At 45.4% G+C, this 16,455-nt stretch overlaps 1 protein-coding gene across 1 annotated transcript in view; it reads left to right on the top strand.

The window, feature by feature from the left end:
* The window catches only part of GLI2 (GLI family zinc finger 2), a 248,298-nt gene extending 245,401 nt beyond the window's left edge, over positions 1-2,897 (top strand). The window contains exon 14 of the mRNA XM_067549660.1: positions 342-2,897. Within this exon, the coding sequence (XP_067405761.1) occupies positions 342-2,692 (2,351 nt within the window). The 3' untranslated portion in view covers positions 2,693-2,897. The remainder of the gene's footprint in view (positions 1-341) is intronic.
* Positions 2,898-16,455: the final 13,558 nt, after the last annotated feature.

The following is a 16,455-nucleotide window of genomic DNA, read 5'->3' as shown; positions in this document are numbered from 1 at the left end:
AGGCCCATAAGGATGCACTCCTCATCGGTTGCAGTGGCAGTGAATCAAACACTGCAAAAGACTCTGTAGCAGCGACTCAATTTCCTGAGTATATTTCACTGTCCTCTTTCCCTGCCCTGGATTATACCTTTTCTGCTGGGAGCAGAGCTGCAGACAGTGTGCTGACTCCATTGCCAGTTAGCCACAGTAACATCACTCTTCTTAAGCAAACATTTGCTGTTGGGTAACACACAGATCTGTATTTAGACACCAAGCACAACAGCGAATGTACTGTAGCTGTTTATCCCAACGTAGCCCTCTCAGATAACGAAACTTTTTTCTCCACCCCGCCTCTCCTCCAGGCTCTAGCCTAGAAAACATTGGTGGTTCCTCTGCTACGCTGTCTAATCCTAGAATAACGGAGCTGTCTGTAAATGAGATCACGATGCTGAATCAGCTTAACGAACGCCGTGACAGTACTACAAGCACCATCAGTTCAGCCTACACTGTCAGTCGCAGATCATCGGGGATTTCCCCTTACTTCTCCAGTCGCCGTTCCAGCGAAGCTTCGCAGTTTGGGAATCGTCCCAACAACACCAGCTCGGCCGACTCCTACGACCCGATTTCCACGGACGCGTCACGCAGGTCGAGCGATGTCAGCCAGTGTAACGGAATACCAGGCCTTCTCAACCTCACACCAGCTCAGCGCTACAGGCTGAAAGCCAAGTACGCTGCTGCCACGGGGGGGCCTCCTCCCACACCTCTGCCCAACTTGGAAAGAATGACTCTGAAGAACAAGATCTCTCTTCTCGATGGGCCAGAGCCTGCTTTGCCTTCATTTCGCCTCCCTCCGGGGCCAAGACGCTGTAGCGATGGCAGCACTTATGGGTATGCAGCAACCACGGCTTTTCCCCATGAGGTGCCAGGCAACAACGCGAGGCGCGCGAGTGATCCTGTGAGGAGACCCGCCGCAGACCCACTGTCCCTCCCTCGAGTCCATCGCTTCAACAGCACCAACAGCATGAATCCCCTCCCCCCACCACATCCGATGGAGAGACGGAACTGCGGCCTTCCCAATTACACGCGCTCCGATGGGAACCTTCCCAGGCACACCTATTCGCCTCGACCGCTGAGCATCAGTGAAAACATTGCCATGGAAGCCATGTCCGGTGAGCCGGACGGCCCCATTGGAGAGGACGACATTATGCTGCCAGATGATGTAGTGCAATATATCAAGTCTCAGAACAGTGGGACAGCTGCAGAAAACACTTCCGTGGGGTACGGTAATGAAATGCAAAACTTCCAAAGTAACGGGAAACTGCAACATCAGAACTTGCCTGGCCAGCGCAGGATGGCTGTAGCCAATGCAAGCGTGAACCATTTGGGACCAGGGATGGCAGAGTGCCACCTGAACTTTGCTGCTCCCTCGAACGTGCGCAAAAACAACATGCCCGTCCAGTGGAATGAGGTTAGCTCAGGTACGGTTGATGTCATGTCTAACCAGTCGAAGCACCAGTTTTCTCAAGGAAACTTAGCTGTGGTCCAGCAGAAGCAGAACTTTGGTCAGTATCAGAACTTTAACCAGCAGCAAATGCCGATGAGTCAAACTGACATGAATGTAACGCAGCAGAATTTTATGCAAAGAAACGCGAGCATGGATGGACAAAGGCTAAGCTGTATGCAGCTGAGGCAGCCGCAGATAAATCCAGGCCCCAATATGAACTCAGATTTGAGTCTGCACCAAGGATATAACCAGGCTCATCAAATGCTGAGTCCAAATGCAATCAGTGGAGATCCAAACCAGCTTTCCCCTTCTTGTAGCAACATGGGAGTGAAGTCTGGACCCCACGTTCATCCTCAACAAATGGACGTTGCAACCGATCCCTCTTTAATGGTCAACAGTAATAGACTGACTCAGGTCATGCATGAACAAAGTCAGCAGAACTATTCATCTCAGACAAATCCCATGAATTTTTCCATGACTCAGGAGGTGTTCTATCAGCCCGCTTCTTTAATGACCTCGAATCAGTCAAACTTCGAGCCCCAGCAGAGCATAATGGGTTCAGCTGGGCAGACCTACGCTCCTGGAATGGTACAGCCTCGTCCTCCACCAGATCCTAGTCCAGTAAACAGGCATCGAGGGATACGCACCATGCAGCAACTAGGTTACATGAGAACTCCCCACCCTACTAATAGCATAAGCCCTGGCCAGGAAACAGCAGAGGCCACTTCTAAGAGAACCAACAATATGGTGTCAATGCAGCCTCAGCAGTGTGCAAACAGCACGAGGGAAAACAATCTGATGTACTATTATGGTCAAATCCACATGTATGAACAAAATGGAAACTTTGATAACCATGTGGACTGCAGAGTTGGACAGCAGCCGTGTGCCTTGAACATCAAGCCAGCTGCCATGCCTTCTCCCGGAGCTAACCAGGTGTCAAGCACAGTGGACTCACAGGGGCTGGAGCCTGCTCAGATAGATTTTGACGCCATCATGGATGATGGAGACCATTCAAGCCTGATGTCGGGAACCCTCAGCCCTAGCATTCTGCAGAATCTCTCCCAGAACTCCTCTCGCCTTACGACTCCACGGAACTCTCTGACGCTGCCGTCCATACCAGCTGGGATAAGCAATATGGCGATAGGCGACATGAGCTCCATGCTAAGCACCCTGGCAGAAGAGAGTAAATTCCTTAACATGATGTCCTAATGATAAAGCACAACTGTTTAAAAGGATCCAAGGGACTCGATGCGAAGCAGTTTTATGAATGTGCTTTTTTAAAATAACCAGTTTCTATAGAGTAGAATTTTGACAAGTATTAAATGCATTAAAGGGATTCAAAGTAAAAAAATGTCTGTACAGACTTATGTAAACTCTATAAAAGCGGCTTAGCACTGAAAGAGTGCAACCTCTAGTATTTTTTTTTTTTTTTTTGGCTTGGTTTTTCAGGGGTCTGAGCAATGCCAGCACCAAACAAGAATATTACATAAGAATGGTTAAAAATGAAAATGCTTCCCTGGAAATAGGCCACATTTTCCACCTCCCTTTGCTTTCTTTTAGTAATGTTTGCAAAAATATCATTTCTCAACCCAGGACCGAAACAAATGGAGGGGTGTCTTTTTTATCTGAATAAAAGCCATACTGTGTATTGTGCTCCAATGAGATATGCGTTTAGTTACGTCTCCCAGAAAGTCCACTCCCAGGATCATTTTAAACAGTAAATATACAGTCATTCTTGGTACCTTGCAACTTCATTGAATAGCATCAGTTCCAAACAGCTTCTCAGAAAAGTGCCTTCCTATGCTTTAGTGTTAAGTAGTCAAGGCATCTCTTCCATTCAAATCAAAGATAGTGTATTGCCAGAAGCATATATAAGAGTAAAGTACATTTATAAAGCATAGCAGTGTTTCTGGAAAACAACAGAAAGATACATTGATGGGACACATGAAAGATTAATGCCCCCTGTTGTCAGATGTTTACAATGTGGTTTATATCCTGGGTGGAATGTAGCGGAGGCCTGAAGACACCATTCAACTGAAAGCATCTCTAATGGCAGGAAGGCCCCGATCCTGCAAAGGTTTATGCATGTGCTTAACTTTATGCCCTGTCAGCAGTGACTTCAGCAGAGCAGTGACTTTCATCTGGGGCCGTCAATAATTTGTGTAAATCAGGGGGTTATAAACTAATAGAAACAGGAATTAATTCAGGGAAGTCCTATGGTCTGTGTTATACCAGACTGTGTTGGACTGGATGATCACAGTGAGCCCTTCTGGTCTTAAACTCTGTGAATCTATAAAAATGGCTAATGGCTAATTCACAACAGCCCAGCTCTAATTTTTCCTCACCAAAGCGTTTACAGCATGATGGGGGAGGCACATAATTACTTAGCTAGCTTAGGACTTGCTTCCACAGATGATTAGGTCGCGGTAAGATGAGCTGTGACTCTACCTTGCGCTAGCCTGCTGAAGACAAACCATCCATGTGACCCTGCTGATGCGCATTAACAGATCTTAGTGCCCTTTGGGCTGGTCCTCTTTGAAACGGGACCAGATCAAAGTGCACTAATGAACTGTTGATGCATATCAACCGGTTCTATTATGCAGGCTAGCACGAGGTTGATTCACACCTCAGCTTGCTTATGTCGACGGGAGAGAGTTCTCCCACCGACATAATTAAACCACCTAAACGAATGGTCGGAGCCAAGTCGGGAGGAGAGCATCTCCCACCAACATAACACTGTCCACACAACCACTTATGCCGGCAAAACGTATGTCGCTGAGGGGGGTGTTTTGCCAGCATAAGGGCTGGTGTAGACAAGGCCTTAGTCAAATGTCTGGGATTTGTAGCAGGATATCAGAGCTGTGAGTGAAAGCCGCTCTGCAATTTACCCATAGGAGTGGATCGGAGGAATATAACCACAAGCAAATTCTCCACAAAATATAAGGTGGCTAACAGTTTTGCAATTTTAGGGCCTGATCCTGCAGTCAATGGAAAGATTCCTCACTACATTATTTATTACTATTGTTAGGCAAAAAGGTAACCACAGGGAAAAATCGACCTCACTGAAATTTACCATGTCTAAAAAAGACAATTCTTCTCTTCCTAGTATTGTAGTGTTAAATAATTTGCTAGCGTTATGTCGAGGAGAAGCGTACGAAAGTGACATCTCCTCTTGATTCCAAACATCCTTCCTGCTGAACTCTGGAAAAACTGAACCAAATGTGCATGGTGTCTCAGCAGGGCTCCGTCCTTTCCTGCTCAGCTGAGGTACAACTCTTTACTGACTGTGACTCACTTCCACCTGCAAACTGCAGCACCCACCGGGTGCTTTTTGAAGGGTCTAGCGGTGGCTTTCTAACATCATTGCTTTCCTTTTGCACACGCCAGTGCAGCACAAAGCGCACTGATACAAGCATGACCTGCAGTGGGTACACAAATGCTCGTCTTTGTTCCTGCCCAAATGGAGTGACACCGAATGCCCCAGAAGGCCACACAGAAATTGAATATAGGTTTATCATAGGACCAGAGCACAATAGCCTTACTTGTGTTGGGCTGCACCCTTACTCCACACAGAGTCCTATTAACATCAGTGGGACTGCTTGGCGAGTAAGGTACTACTCACTGGGAGTAAACGGAGCAGAGCCTGGCCCACCCTAATTCTTAAATAAGAACCCTGCATAAACAAAGCACAATGGGCTTGATCCTGCATTCCTCGCTCATCCTAAAACCCTCCTGACTTCACTGGGACTCCTGGCTGTGCTAGGAAAGCAAGATCAGGCAGGACAGTTGTTTGCACTTGCGACTTTAAAATGATTGGGCTTTTTGAGTTCCTGGTATGGAGTCACTTGCAGTCACCGCACCCTTTGATTTGTGGAAAGAAGGCAGGGCATGTTTTAGGACTGAGCTGTACTGGGCACTTGGAGTACATATGGGGCATCCCGAGCATGGCAACTGATCAGGCCCTTGGGTCTCCGTTGCCTGTGGAGCTGATTTATTCAGCGGATCCGTATGACAATGCTTGTTAGTGAGCCCCACGTCAGCCAACCTGCGTAACAAGAAAAACTCAAACCCAAAAGCAAAACCATTTCTCCAGTTTGTCAGGATTTCTTTTGTTTTTTCAGAGGTGGTCTTCCTTCGTTTACTCAGATCATATTATTATAACCATTCCAGCTCTGTATATAGTATGTATAGAAGACATCATTACTAAAAGCACTGTAGGTGAATTGTTCTGTCACTAGTATGTGTTAAGGACGTTTTTAGCTGTTTTCTACATCATAAGAATGGCAGTAATATGCTGAACCTGTATATAAGCCTTTTGTACATTAAAAAATAATTTTTTTCATAACTTTTGTTTGTCATTGTTACTGTAATGTGATAGCAGGCAGAGGCCCCCAAGCAGCTCAGGACCTGCTTGTGCTAGGTGCTGCACAAATATAAAAGCTCCTGGTTTGAGGATCTTACAATCTCAGTACAGGATGAGAGACTACAGAAGGCTACGACAAACTGATGAACCAATGAGAGGAGTATGGGCAACGTGATAAGCAGCAGTCATGGCACACCAGCTGCCTGACCGTGGTTGAGAGACAAGGTGGGTGAGGTAATATCTTTTATTGGACCAACTTTTGTTGGTGAGAGAGACAAGCTTTTGAGCTTACACAGAGACCTGCGAGCTCTCTCTCACCAACAGAAGTTGGTCCAATAAAAGCTATTATCTCACCCACCTGGTCTCTAATAGCCTGGGCCTGACACGGCTACAACAACAATGCGTATAAGCATTGTTGAGTTTTTTTGTAGGTATCATGGCACCCATGAGGAGGACAAGATGGTGGCTTTTGGGATTTTTATTTCCCTGCATAAGGGGCAGCATGGCACAAAGCACCAAGGTGGTTGGTCGGAAATTTGAGAACTGAGCGGTAAGGCTGGCTTTGTTGGCAGAGAGGAGATGGGGGTTGGCGGCTCAGTAGCATACCTGAGATGAAAGGTAGGGCAGGGCGCTATTCCCCGCTGTTCGTCACTGATGAGGCCACACTTGGAGCATTATGTCCAGTTTTGGGCCTCCCACTACAGGAAAGATGTGAACGAATTGGAGACAGTCCAGTGAGGCAACAAAAATGATTAGGAGGCTGGAGCATGTGATTTATGAGCAGAGGCTGAGGGACGAGGCTTGCGTAGTCTGCAGAAGAAAAGAGTGAGGGGGGATTTGATTGAAGCCTTCAACTATCTGAAGGGGGGCTCCAAAGGGGATGGAGCTGTGCTGTTCTCGGTGGTGGCAGATGACAGAACAAGGAGCAATGGTCTCAAGTTGCAGGGGGGGAGGCCAGGTTGGATATTAGGAAAACTTTTTCACTAGGAGGGTGGTGAAGCACTGGAATGGGTTATCTAGGGAGGTGGTGGAATCTCCATCCTTAGAGGTTTTTAAGACCTGGCTTGACAAAGCCCTGGCTGGGATGGTTTAGTTGGGGTTGGTCCTGCTTTGAACAGGGGGTTGAACTAGATACCTCCTGAGTGCCCTTTCAACCCTCATCTTCTGTGATTCTAGGGCCTAAGCCATGAAGGGCCTTAAAAATGACTACCAGTAGTTAGTGTTTGGTGCAGTGAAGGGGAAGCTTCATATTTGACAGTAGCTGGTGACATGCCAAGCAGTAGCTAGACTGGTCGGAATCAAAGCCCGGTGCGCCTCCCATTGAAAGCCTTCCACTGATTTCAATGAGAGTTGGATCAACCACTTGAGAGATTGCTTTTTGCCTTGGGTACATAAATATGGGCTCTCTGTCACTGGCCAACAAAAATGTTAAATTGTGAATATTAGCTAATATTGTGAGGGGGTTCAGGTGCAAATGTCATAATATATCACTCTTTATGAGAACTGTTCATAAACTATCAGTTTAAGCTGCAATGACGACCGTAAAACACCGGCAATAAGCCAAACCAATCAGATCTGCCATAAATTTTTGCATAACCTATACCTAAAGAAGAACAGAATCCTGCTCCTTCGCTCTTTGGAATCAATGGCAAAACTCCTATTAATTTCAACCACAGCGGGGTCTGACGGTAAGCAAGCATGACGATTGCAATATCCTTTCACTCCAAAGAGGAGTTGTATGAGGAAGCTGCACGGCAGTAAATCCTCCCTCTCTGTGCAATCCTGCTACCAAATCATTGCATTATTCTCAATACTAAGAGATGAAAACGGCCATGGACTAGGGTCTGATCTAAAGCCTAGAGAAGTCTTTACATTTACCCTTGGGCCTTAGTGGACGTAATAGATGAAATGCAAACAAAAACCTACAGTGTCAAGCCTTGTGAGTTTTGTTGAGAATATTTTGCTGGATTTGAACGAATCACCTAACGGTTGAATAACCTATTATTATCCTGCCAGCCCCAAAATCCATCTGGTAGATACCACAATATTCTGTACAACTCAAGAATTACAAAAATTACACTAAGGAATGGCTTTTGTTATTATTGGAGATAAATTGTTCAGACTTGGATAACTTCTTATTCCTCCTTCTCTGAATTAGGACCTGATCCATTGTCCACTGAGGTCAACTGGAGTTTTACTATTGACCTCAATGGCTTTTGAGACAGGGTCTAAGTTCTTACTTAGTTACATCTAGAGATGAGGTCAAGCTGATAAAATAGGATCCTAAGCCAGATCTAAAGTTCACTCAAATTCAGGGGTATTTGGAGGCAGAATTTGGTGGGAGCCCAGCTCTGCTCATATTATAAACTCTACATTTCTCTCCAGTGTGATGAACTGTAACCAGGTGCACTTTTTTATTGCTTGAAGATCCTGGAATGTACAGTACAGAGTGTGTCTGTGTTTCTCAAACGGCCCCTTGTACAGAACTGTAAACACAGAAATCGCGATAATCATTTAGCAACAACGAATGGCCATTAATAAACCATGGGCTTGGGCACAGCTGGAATCCAGAGCTTTAGCGTTAATATTAAAAGAAACACGAGCGCTTCATTCCATATTTAATTATTCCTCTTTTTAATCAGTTGGCTTCGTAACTAAAATAAATAATCCCTTTGGGCCAAATTCTGACACCTTTATCTGAGTGATGCCTTACTTCATATTGAAATCAATGGGATCGTATGAGGAGTGAGGCCTTCATGATCCTTTAAAATGGAGCTAACATGTAATGCTTTCCTTCGGGGGAGGAAAAAGCCCATAAAAGCTACTATTACTGGATCTTGTTGCACGCCTACTGAGTACAGACTCATTCCAATGGCCTCTTTATTACAGTGGTCGCAGTAGGGGTGACATAGAGGCTCTTGTTCTTTAAGCGCAGTTGGATCTACTTGGAAGAGCATATGTGTTGTAAATAAATGGTGTGGTTTATATTCCTGGAAGGACAATTTATGACGAACCACGGCCTCGTGCAGACAGCTATTCAACGTGTAAGTCAAATGACCTAACACTTAAGAAATGTAGGTGATACAAAACAACCTGTGTTACAGCCAATGCATTCATGCCCTCCCTCCCCCCCATGATTTATGTAAAACTGTAAATGGCTACTTTAAATACGCTTGCTATACATTTTAAAAAACAAAACAAAACAAAGTGAGGCTTTTACACACGCTGAAGGTTTTTACGGCTACTGTAGCCTCCTGCAAGTGCACCGGTATCTGTGATCCATCACACAGCCCCCTGGGCTAGAGTTTTTTTCACCTGTATATGCAGAGGCTTAGCTGCCTGAATTCCTATTCACGATTAAGGTAGTTGCTTTAGCTACATTGCTGTCTGGTGTGCTGGCAAGTTACCCTAGTTCTTGCTGGTTTATGGAAACACTTTGCTTATTACCGCAAGGCTGATTGGTGGTTTGTTGCTTTCAGAGGAACCTCTCTTGCATTCTGCAGGCTCAGTCTGGGCTTTGCATGGTTGAACACCTTCCTGCATTAGTACCATTATTGCTTGTATTGTCATGGTTGTGGACCAGAACCCTGTTGTGTTAGGTATTGTACAAATGAACAAAAAGACAGTCCCTGCCCCAAAGAGTTTACAATCCAAGTAGTAGAATGCTGTACATCTTACTTGTCTGCCTTCTCTATCCTTCATCAAGAAGGATTCCCAAAGCACTTTACGGGTACAGAAATCCTCTCAACCCACACTTGGTGTGGCAGCAACCATTTTTATCTGGAGGAGTGAAGAATAACTTTTCATAGAGGGGACTGTAGCTAGGCAGAATGCAATTATTCGAGGCCGAATTTGGCCAGCGCATCAAGCTTAATGTTGCCCTGTGGTGACACTGGCAATAAATAAATAAATAAATGCTCACTTCCCGTGAGTTAGGCCTCACCCTGCTTTATAGCTAGTCAGGCAACCATTGTTTTTCTTGGCATTATATTTGGGGGTGAGGGGGAGTTTTCGAAAAAAATGTGATGAAAAAGCAAATTTTGGAGTGAAAATTTCCATTTAAGTGTAAAAAACTCAATAAACTGTTTCAATGGAAAAGTTTCAAAGGCCCTAGCCTGCTTCCGTATTGAGAGATCTGATGAGACCAGAGTGGAAAGGGAATTCCTTACAACAATGGAGTCAAACTTCTGGCCCACAGACCACTTTGGAAAATGTGGCCCTTATTAAGGTACCTAATTAGGAGCTGAGATTCCCTTGAAAACCTGGCCCCACGCAAACAAAAACAGATCTGTTTAAAGACACCAATATTCTGATGCACTAGCAAGTTTTTTTCTAAAGTGCTGCCACATTAGGTATTGCCCAGGGAGAGTCTGGAGCCGAGCTGTGACCTCCCAAGAGGCCTCAAAGAAGCGAAACCGGCGACCTGGAAATGAATGAATGATAAAATGCATCAGAAAGTTCTTGCATCAACAATCATTAAAGGTCTAGAAAACGTGACCTATGAGGAAAGAGTTAAAAAATGGGGTTTGCTTAACCTGGAGAAGAGAAGACCGAGATGGGGACATGCTAACAGTTTTCCTACCCGCCTCACCCCAGAGCCCCACCAGTTCCCAGTTCCTGCTTTTTTTTCAAGTACATAACAGGTTGTTACAAGGAGGAGGGTGAACAATTGTTCTCCTTAACCTCTGAGGCTAGGACAAGAAGCAATGGGCTTGAACTGCAGCATGGAAGGTTTAGGTTGGACACGCTTCCTGTCAGGGGAGTTAAGCACTGGAACAAATTGCCTAGGGAGGTTGTGGACTCTCCGCCATTGGAGGTTTTTAAGAGCAGGTTAGACAAATGCCCCCCTCAGTCATGGTCTAGTTATTACGTAGCCCTGCCTTGAGTGCAAGGGGCTGGACGAGCAGACCTCGCAAGGTCCCTTCCTGTCCTCCGTTCTGTGAGTCTGTGCTTTGATTCCCTGGGGCTTCCCAGGCCTACCCCGGGTCCCCAGGCCGTGCTCACCAAACCAGTGGAGAAGGAGGCTAGCGAGGCTCTAGCTCACAAAGCCCCCCACCCATGAAGCACCTGATTGGGGGAGACATCCAGCCCCACCGATTGGCTGGGACACACTACTTAAAGAGGCACACAAAGCTGTCTGAGCAACTAGGTGAATTCTTGGCTGGTTCCTACGATGGACCTTGCCTGCCTCCTAGCTCCTGCCTTACAGCCTGTTCCTACCCTCCTCACCCCAGCTCCTCACCTGCGTCCCGTGCCTGCTTTTCTGCCCGGAGTCAGGTCCCTCCCCCTGATGCTGACTCTGGGTTCCACCCCCCGCACCCGCTGCTTGAGTCTTGACTCTCACTCCAGCTCTGATCGTTGGCTTGGCACCTGACTCTGGGCCAGGCTCCAGTCCCTAACCATTAGGCCTGACTACCCATGCCCTCCACCCCAAACTTTGAAACTTGACTTCTTGCCCTGATTCAGTTATTATAAAGGGTCACATGATGCGCCGTTTAGCACCGCTGCTTGCCTGTCAAATCTCCTCAGTCAGAGTCATCCATTAGTAGCTGAGTCGTGAAAAACATTTCAGTTATACGTGCTGGCACCCTGGTCAGCCAGAAAGATAAGACCAAAAAGTATGTGCATGACAGAGTACTTCTGCCCTATAGGCAATCACGGACTCCTAATTGTATTAATCTTGTTTTTGTGCATTGTTGTAAGAGTGGTGATTTTAATGGTGTTACTGATTTTAGGGACAGGCTAGTTGTGTGTCTTTAATTTTTTTAAATGTGTATGGTTTTTACTGCGTTGTCTCACATTACAGTTGGTATTTATTTTTATATTTAGTGTGTTGTGCGCAGTGGCCAAATTTGCTTTTATTGCTAGCTGACACAGAGCAGCTCTGACAAAGGTAAACAAGTTAAAATAAACCCAGTGACATCACAACGGCAAGGAGGGAAGCTGTACGGTTTGGATCATTTCGCATTAAACTGACCCAAGCACACGCAACACACAGGGAGCCTATTGCAGTGTGATGAACCTGGACTAACTAAACTGGAGTCTATTCCCGCTCTGATTTCTGCACTGCAGGTTGCCATCTCAGCTAACACTGGGTGTCAAAACCTCTAGCAATGCAGCAAGAAGCTTTGACAGCGCATAGATTCGAATCACAGCGTTTGTTAAATGGGATGGTTCAACCGTGGGAACACTGTTTTACCCCCCCCCCCCCCCCAAAAAAAGGGGCACCATGAAAAATTGATCTATTTTTCTTTGAAATTTTCAAAAATTTCAAGCAATTCTAGAGCAGGTCAAAAAAAAAAAAAAAAAAAAAGGCTTTTCCAGCAAAAAAAGCCAAATTTGGAAAATTTTGACTGACTTTAATTGTGAATTTTGTCATTCATGTGTGCACCACTGCCCTCTGCGGGACGGAATCAGAACTGCACAACTGTGGGTCACAAAACGCTCGCTGCCAAAGGCTCACCGTGATTCTCCCTTAGCACAAGTGGTAGGAACCTGTGCTTTTGGAGCAGGGGGAGCTGAGTAATAACTGCTGTTATCATGTACGTAGCCATAGCGCACCAGGTGACAAACTTGGCAGCCTTGGTCTCCACCCTGGAGTAGTTGAAGAGCCAGGAAGCGCTACCAGAACAGGATCCTTCAAGCCAAGTACTAGTGGAAGGGTTCCAAAGTTGCCCTGGTGAGCTGGGCAGCAATAACGCGCAAGGAATGATGAAAGGCTCAGAAATCTAGTTCGTTTCAACAAGCCGAGATGCTTATCCAAATGTAGGTGAACTTTTCCATAACTTTCCTTCGCACCCTAAGCAAATCGTTGTCTCCCCAGACCCATTCTTGCTTCCTCCAGAGAAAGCCTGTCCCTGTCCACCCACCTCCCCAGGCGCATTTCCTCGTTTGCACTAAGCGACTCCTGTTCCTCCGGCCAATGCTTGCATGTTGCTCTCCCCCACTCCTTTGAGCCTTTGCTGCTAGAACAGCCAACAAACTCTCTCCCCTTTGCAGCGATCCTGCCTGTGCACGTCATGCTCTTAGCAGGCCTTGTGCTTAGCCTCTTGGCCTCACATTTTGTGCAACCTGCTTTTTTTCTGGATTGGCAGGACACCCAAATGTGTCGGGCACTGACGCTGAAAGAGCCCTGGCAAACACGAGCATAGCAGAGCACAGCCAGCCAAGCAGAGATGGCCAGACTTGGAGAGCCCGGGATGAATTTCTTGAGGCAGGAGCAAGCATGCAATTTTGTGCTGTAACGCTGGGAAATCTTTTAGGCTAAGCAGAGAGAAGAGGGCTCATTACTTGGCTGAGTACACCTGGGAGCCTCGGGGGCTGGTTCTAGTGACTCAGTATCTCTTGGCACTCTTCATAAGAATAGGGTGAAAAGCCCAGAGCACTGCCCAAATGCCAGTACGGTACATTCTACCTGCTTAAAATGTCTCCCGTATGTTCAACTGGAAAAGGTAGTCACTTCTGCTTCTGAAGTGTCGTGCTATAGTGGTGTTGTGCACAGGTAAAGAGGGACCCCCCCTAGAAGTGGCTGCATATCAGTTTTGGATGCTTGCATATCACTCTGAATGACAGAGGATGGCTTTTGGACTGGTTCACACACATCTTTTCTGGATCTCTTTGTCCATCCTTTACAATATAACCTCCACTCACACAATATCAGAATCATTAGGCTATCGAAAAAGCTTGACCGCCCTGCCCCAGTGAGATGCTGATTAACTTCATTTCAATAATGAAACTGACAGATTGACAATGGATAGAACACACAGCTCACATGTTCTTCCACAATTTAAGGCCTTGTCTGTGCATGGAGTTGTTCCTGACTAATTCCATGTGCTGACATCCTTACTCTGAAATAAGAGTGTCTGGATGTCAGGACTTTCCTAGAAAGAGAGTGCAGTTAAATATTCCTAGAGAACTGCATGCTTCCTTTGACCATACTTTACCTAGGTAACAGCCAGAATTCAGATACAAAGTTGTCCCAGCAGCTTGATGCCCTGACTAAAAACTGCTAGTTGACGTCAAAAAGATGGTTGACGCTAATCCTGCCCACGTCTTTTGGGGATTTCTGGAGAAGATGTTGGAGCATAAAGACCTAGCACTGATGCAAGGAGGAGTTAGCTTTGCACTTGAGAAGACCTAATCATGGTAAATAATAAAACTTCACACTGCCGGCAGCTCTCCTAAAAAAACGACAAAGTAGCAGGAAGAACCAGGTTGCTGATCTAACATTGTTAGTTGGCAGACAAGAGCTCCGTCCACTCCAGGTTAATCCAAACAAAGCCTTTTTGTTCTGATGCTTCAGGCACATCTCTCCCATGAAATATAGGTTGGATTTTTTTAAAAGCCCACCCCCTGCTCCTACTGAAGTCAATGGCAAAACTTCCCCTGATTTCAGTGGGAGTGGAGTTAGGGCAATGCGGAGTGCTTGAGTAAATCCCACCAGTAGGGTACAGAGCTGGTTACTCATTGAAGAAGAATGGAAGGCTGTTATAATCAAATGAAAAGTAATGATCTGGTCCATTTTGAAGGAGCTCTGTGTGGTTTTAAGGCCTGTAGATGGAACGTAACTGCATCCGGTTACCTGTTTGCACCGGTAAGTTGCGTAAATTGAACTACAGGGTCATAGAGCAGCCTACAGCCTTGATGCAGGAAAATGTTTTTGAGCCATCCCTTTATTTTCTGTGAGTGGCCCGGCTCCTGGGTTATCCTACTGAAAGCAGCATGTTATATCCTGGTGCCTCCAGCTGCTAAGGTAACCCAACTCCACTGAAGTCAGTGAAAAGACACCCATTGACTTCAATAGGATTTGGCTTAGGATATAAATGCCTCAGATCAATAGCTAAATTAAATGAAAAAGCCAACCACGTGATCTGCGATACCACAGTTCTTCTCCTCTGGTCAGTGACCATGTGGTACTTTGGGAAATATTGCCTCTCAATTGGCAACCAGTGTATGGAGCAGAAACGTGAGCACTGCATGAGCTGAAGCAGAAGGTAGGACAGAAAAGTACATGTAGATCTGTGCTTGGTACCTCAGGAAAAGAGAGAATGCAACAAGTAGGTGTAAAATCCATGAGGAAGCTGAAGTACCAATCATTCTTACAACGCAACGGTAAGTCTCCAACCAACTGGTGTAGCCTTCATAAGATCCTCAATGTCACATGCGGTTCAGGATCAGAATGTCTGGCAACTCCCTTGGGTGGGCTTTTCCTTTGCAAGATACAGAATGAAACTGTGGCGCTAACACTGATGATTTAACAAGAGAAGAATATCACATTTAAACTTTGAGTTGAATGAAGGCACAGTACGGCCTCCAGCTGCAGAGGTTATTTATTAACCTCTTATTTACAAATTAAGCCCTGATTTGAAAATTAAGGCATTGTAATTTAATATTAACCCATATGTCAGAAAGTAATAAGACAAACTGCAGGGCAAATTGCATTCCATATTGCAAAAGACCCACTTTATTTATAATGATCAGGATTACAAGTCATGCCAACACTGATGGATCATACTTTAAAAATCTTGATAGCTCATTCGTTTCTATAATTATATTTATTACAAATTAAATAAGTCTTGCACACCCTTGATATACAAAGACAAAATTAATTTGTGAATCAGTATTAATCTGCCATCAAATGAAACGAGCTTGCGTTTTGGCAGCTTATTGACTGTAATATACTGTACCAGGCACTCTATGGTACTTGGCATGGGAAATCAATGAGATTGCAAACCCGCCATTTTTCAATGTGGGGGTGAAAAGCAAGTGTTTATTTTAAAAAGGAAATACATTGTCTTGTTCGTGTCTACAGATTCAGTAATAGTGCAGTTGCTATGACTATACCGTCCCTCGATACAATAATTATTGGGTTAGATCCTTAACTGTACACCAGTGACGTGCCATTGACTTCATAATTAACTTCAGGGCAGCTACACTGCCCATCTCGTGGCAACCCAAACGACACAGAACCCAACAGGCGTGGCTTGCACACGTCACCAACCTAGTCAGTAGGAAATTCTAATGAGGCGCTCGTAAGCGCCTTTCTTGAGATTGTTGCGTCTTTACTGAGCTCGTTGGAGAGAAGCCGAAGAGGCAAAGACTCGTATATTACTATCCTCGTTCCCTGTGAAAACACTTGTTGTGGCTCGCCATAGTTGCTGTGACTGCATAAGGCAAGATTTTTCTATGTTTTTTCCAGTTTAGAGTCACCTGTGAGCTGCAGGAGAGATGGTCTTACCCTTTAGCCGAAGACATAGGTGGCTGTTCTGATGTCCTTGGCTGGGATTCTAGTCCCTTGTGTCCAGCATATTGGCTCTCTGATTAGCTTAAATTGATGCCCATCTGTTATGGTTTTTGTGCCCATGGACAAATCAGTATGCCAGATTCAAGAAAGTTTAGGAGGCCAATTAAATGTAGGTTTAGAAGGGTAGCTTAAGCAGTGCATATCAGAACACCTTATCTTCCTGGTGCATGCAATCTCCAATTAAGAGCATATGCTTACGCAATGCAACTGGATATTTGTATCTTTGTCTCCTCCCACTCTCCACCTTAATCTATATATGTTCTTAGGTACTTCTATAGTTCCCATCACTGTAGTGTCTGAGTGCTT

Source organism: Emydura macquarii, unplaced genomic scaffold, assembly GCF_026122565.2.
Source record: "Emydura macquarii macquarii isolate MOO-44397 ecotype Brisbane River unplaced genomic scaffold, CSIRO-AGI_Emac_v2 contig_1253, whole genome shotgun sequence".
NCBI classification, from domain to species: domain Eukaryota; kingdom Metazoa; phylum Chordata; order Testudines; family Chelidae; genus Emydura; species Emydura macquarii.
Note: the sequence above shows the minus strand (reverse complement) of the source record. Positions and strands in the feature narration are given on the sequence as shown.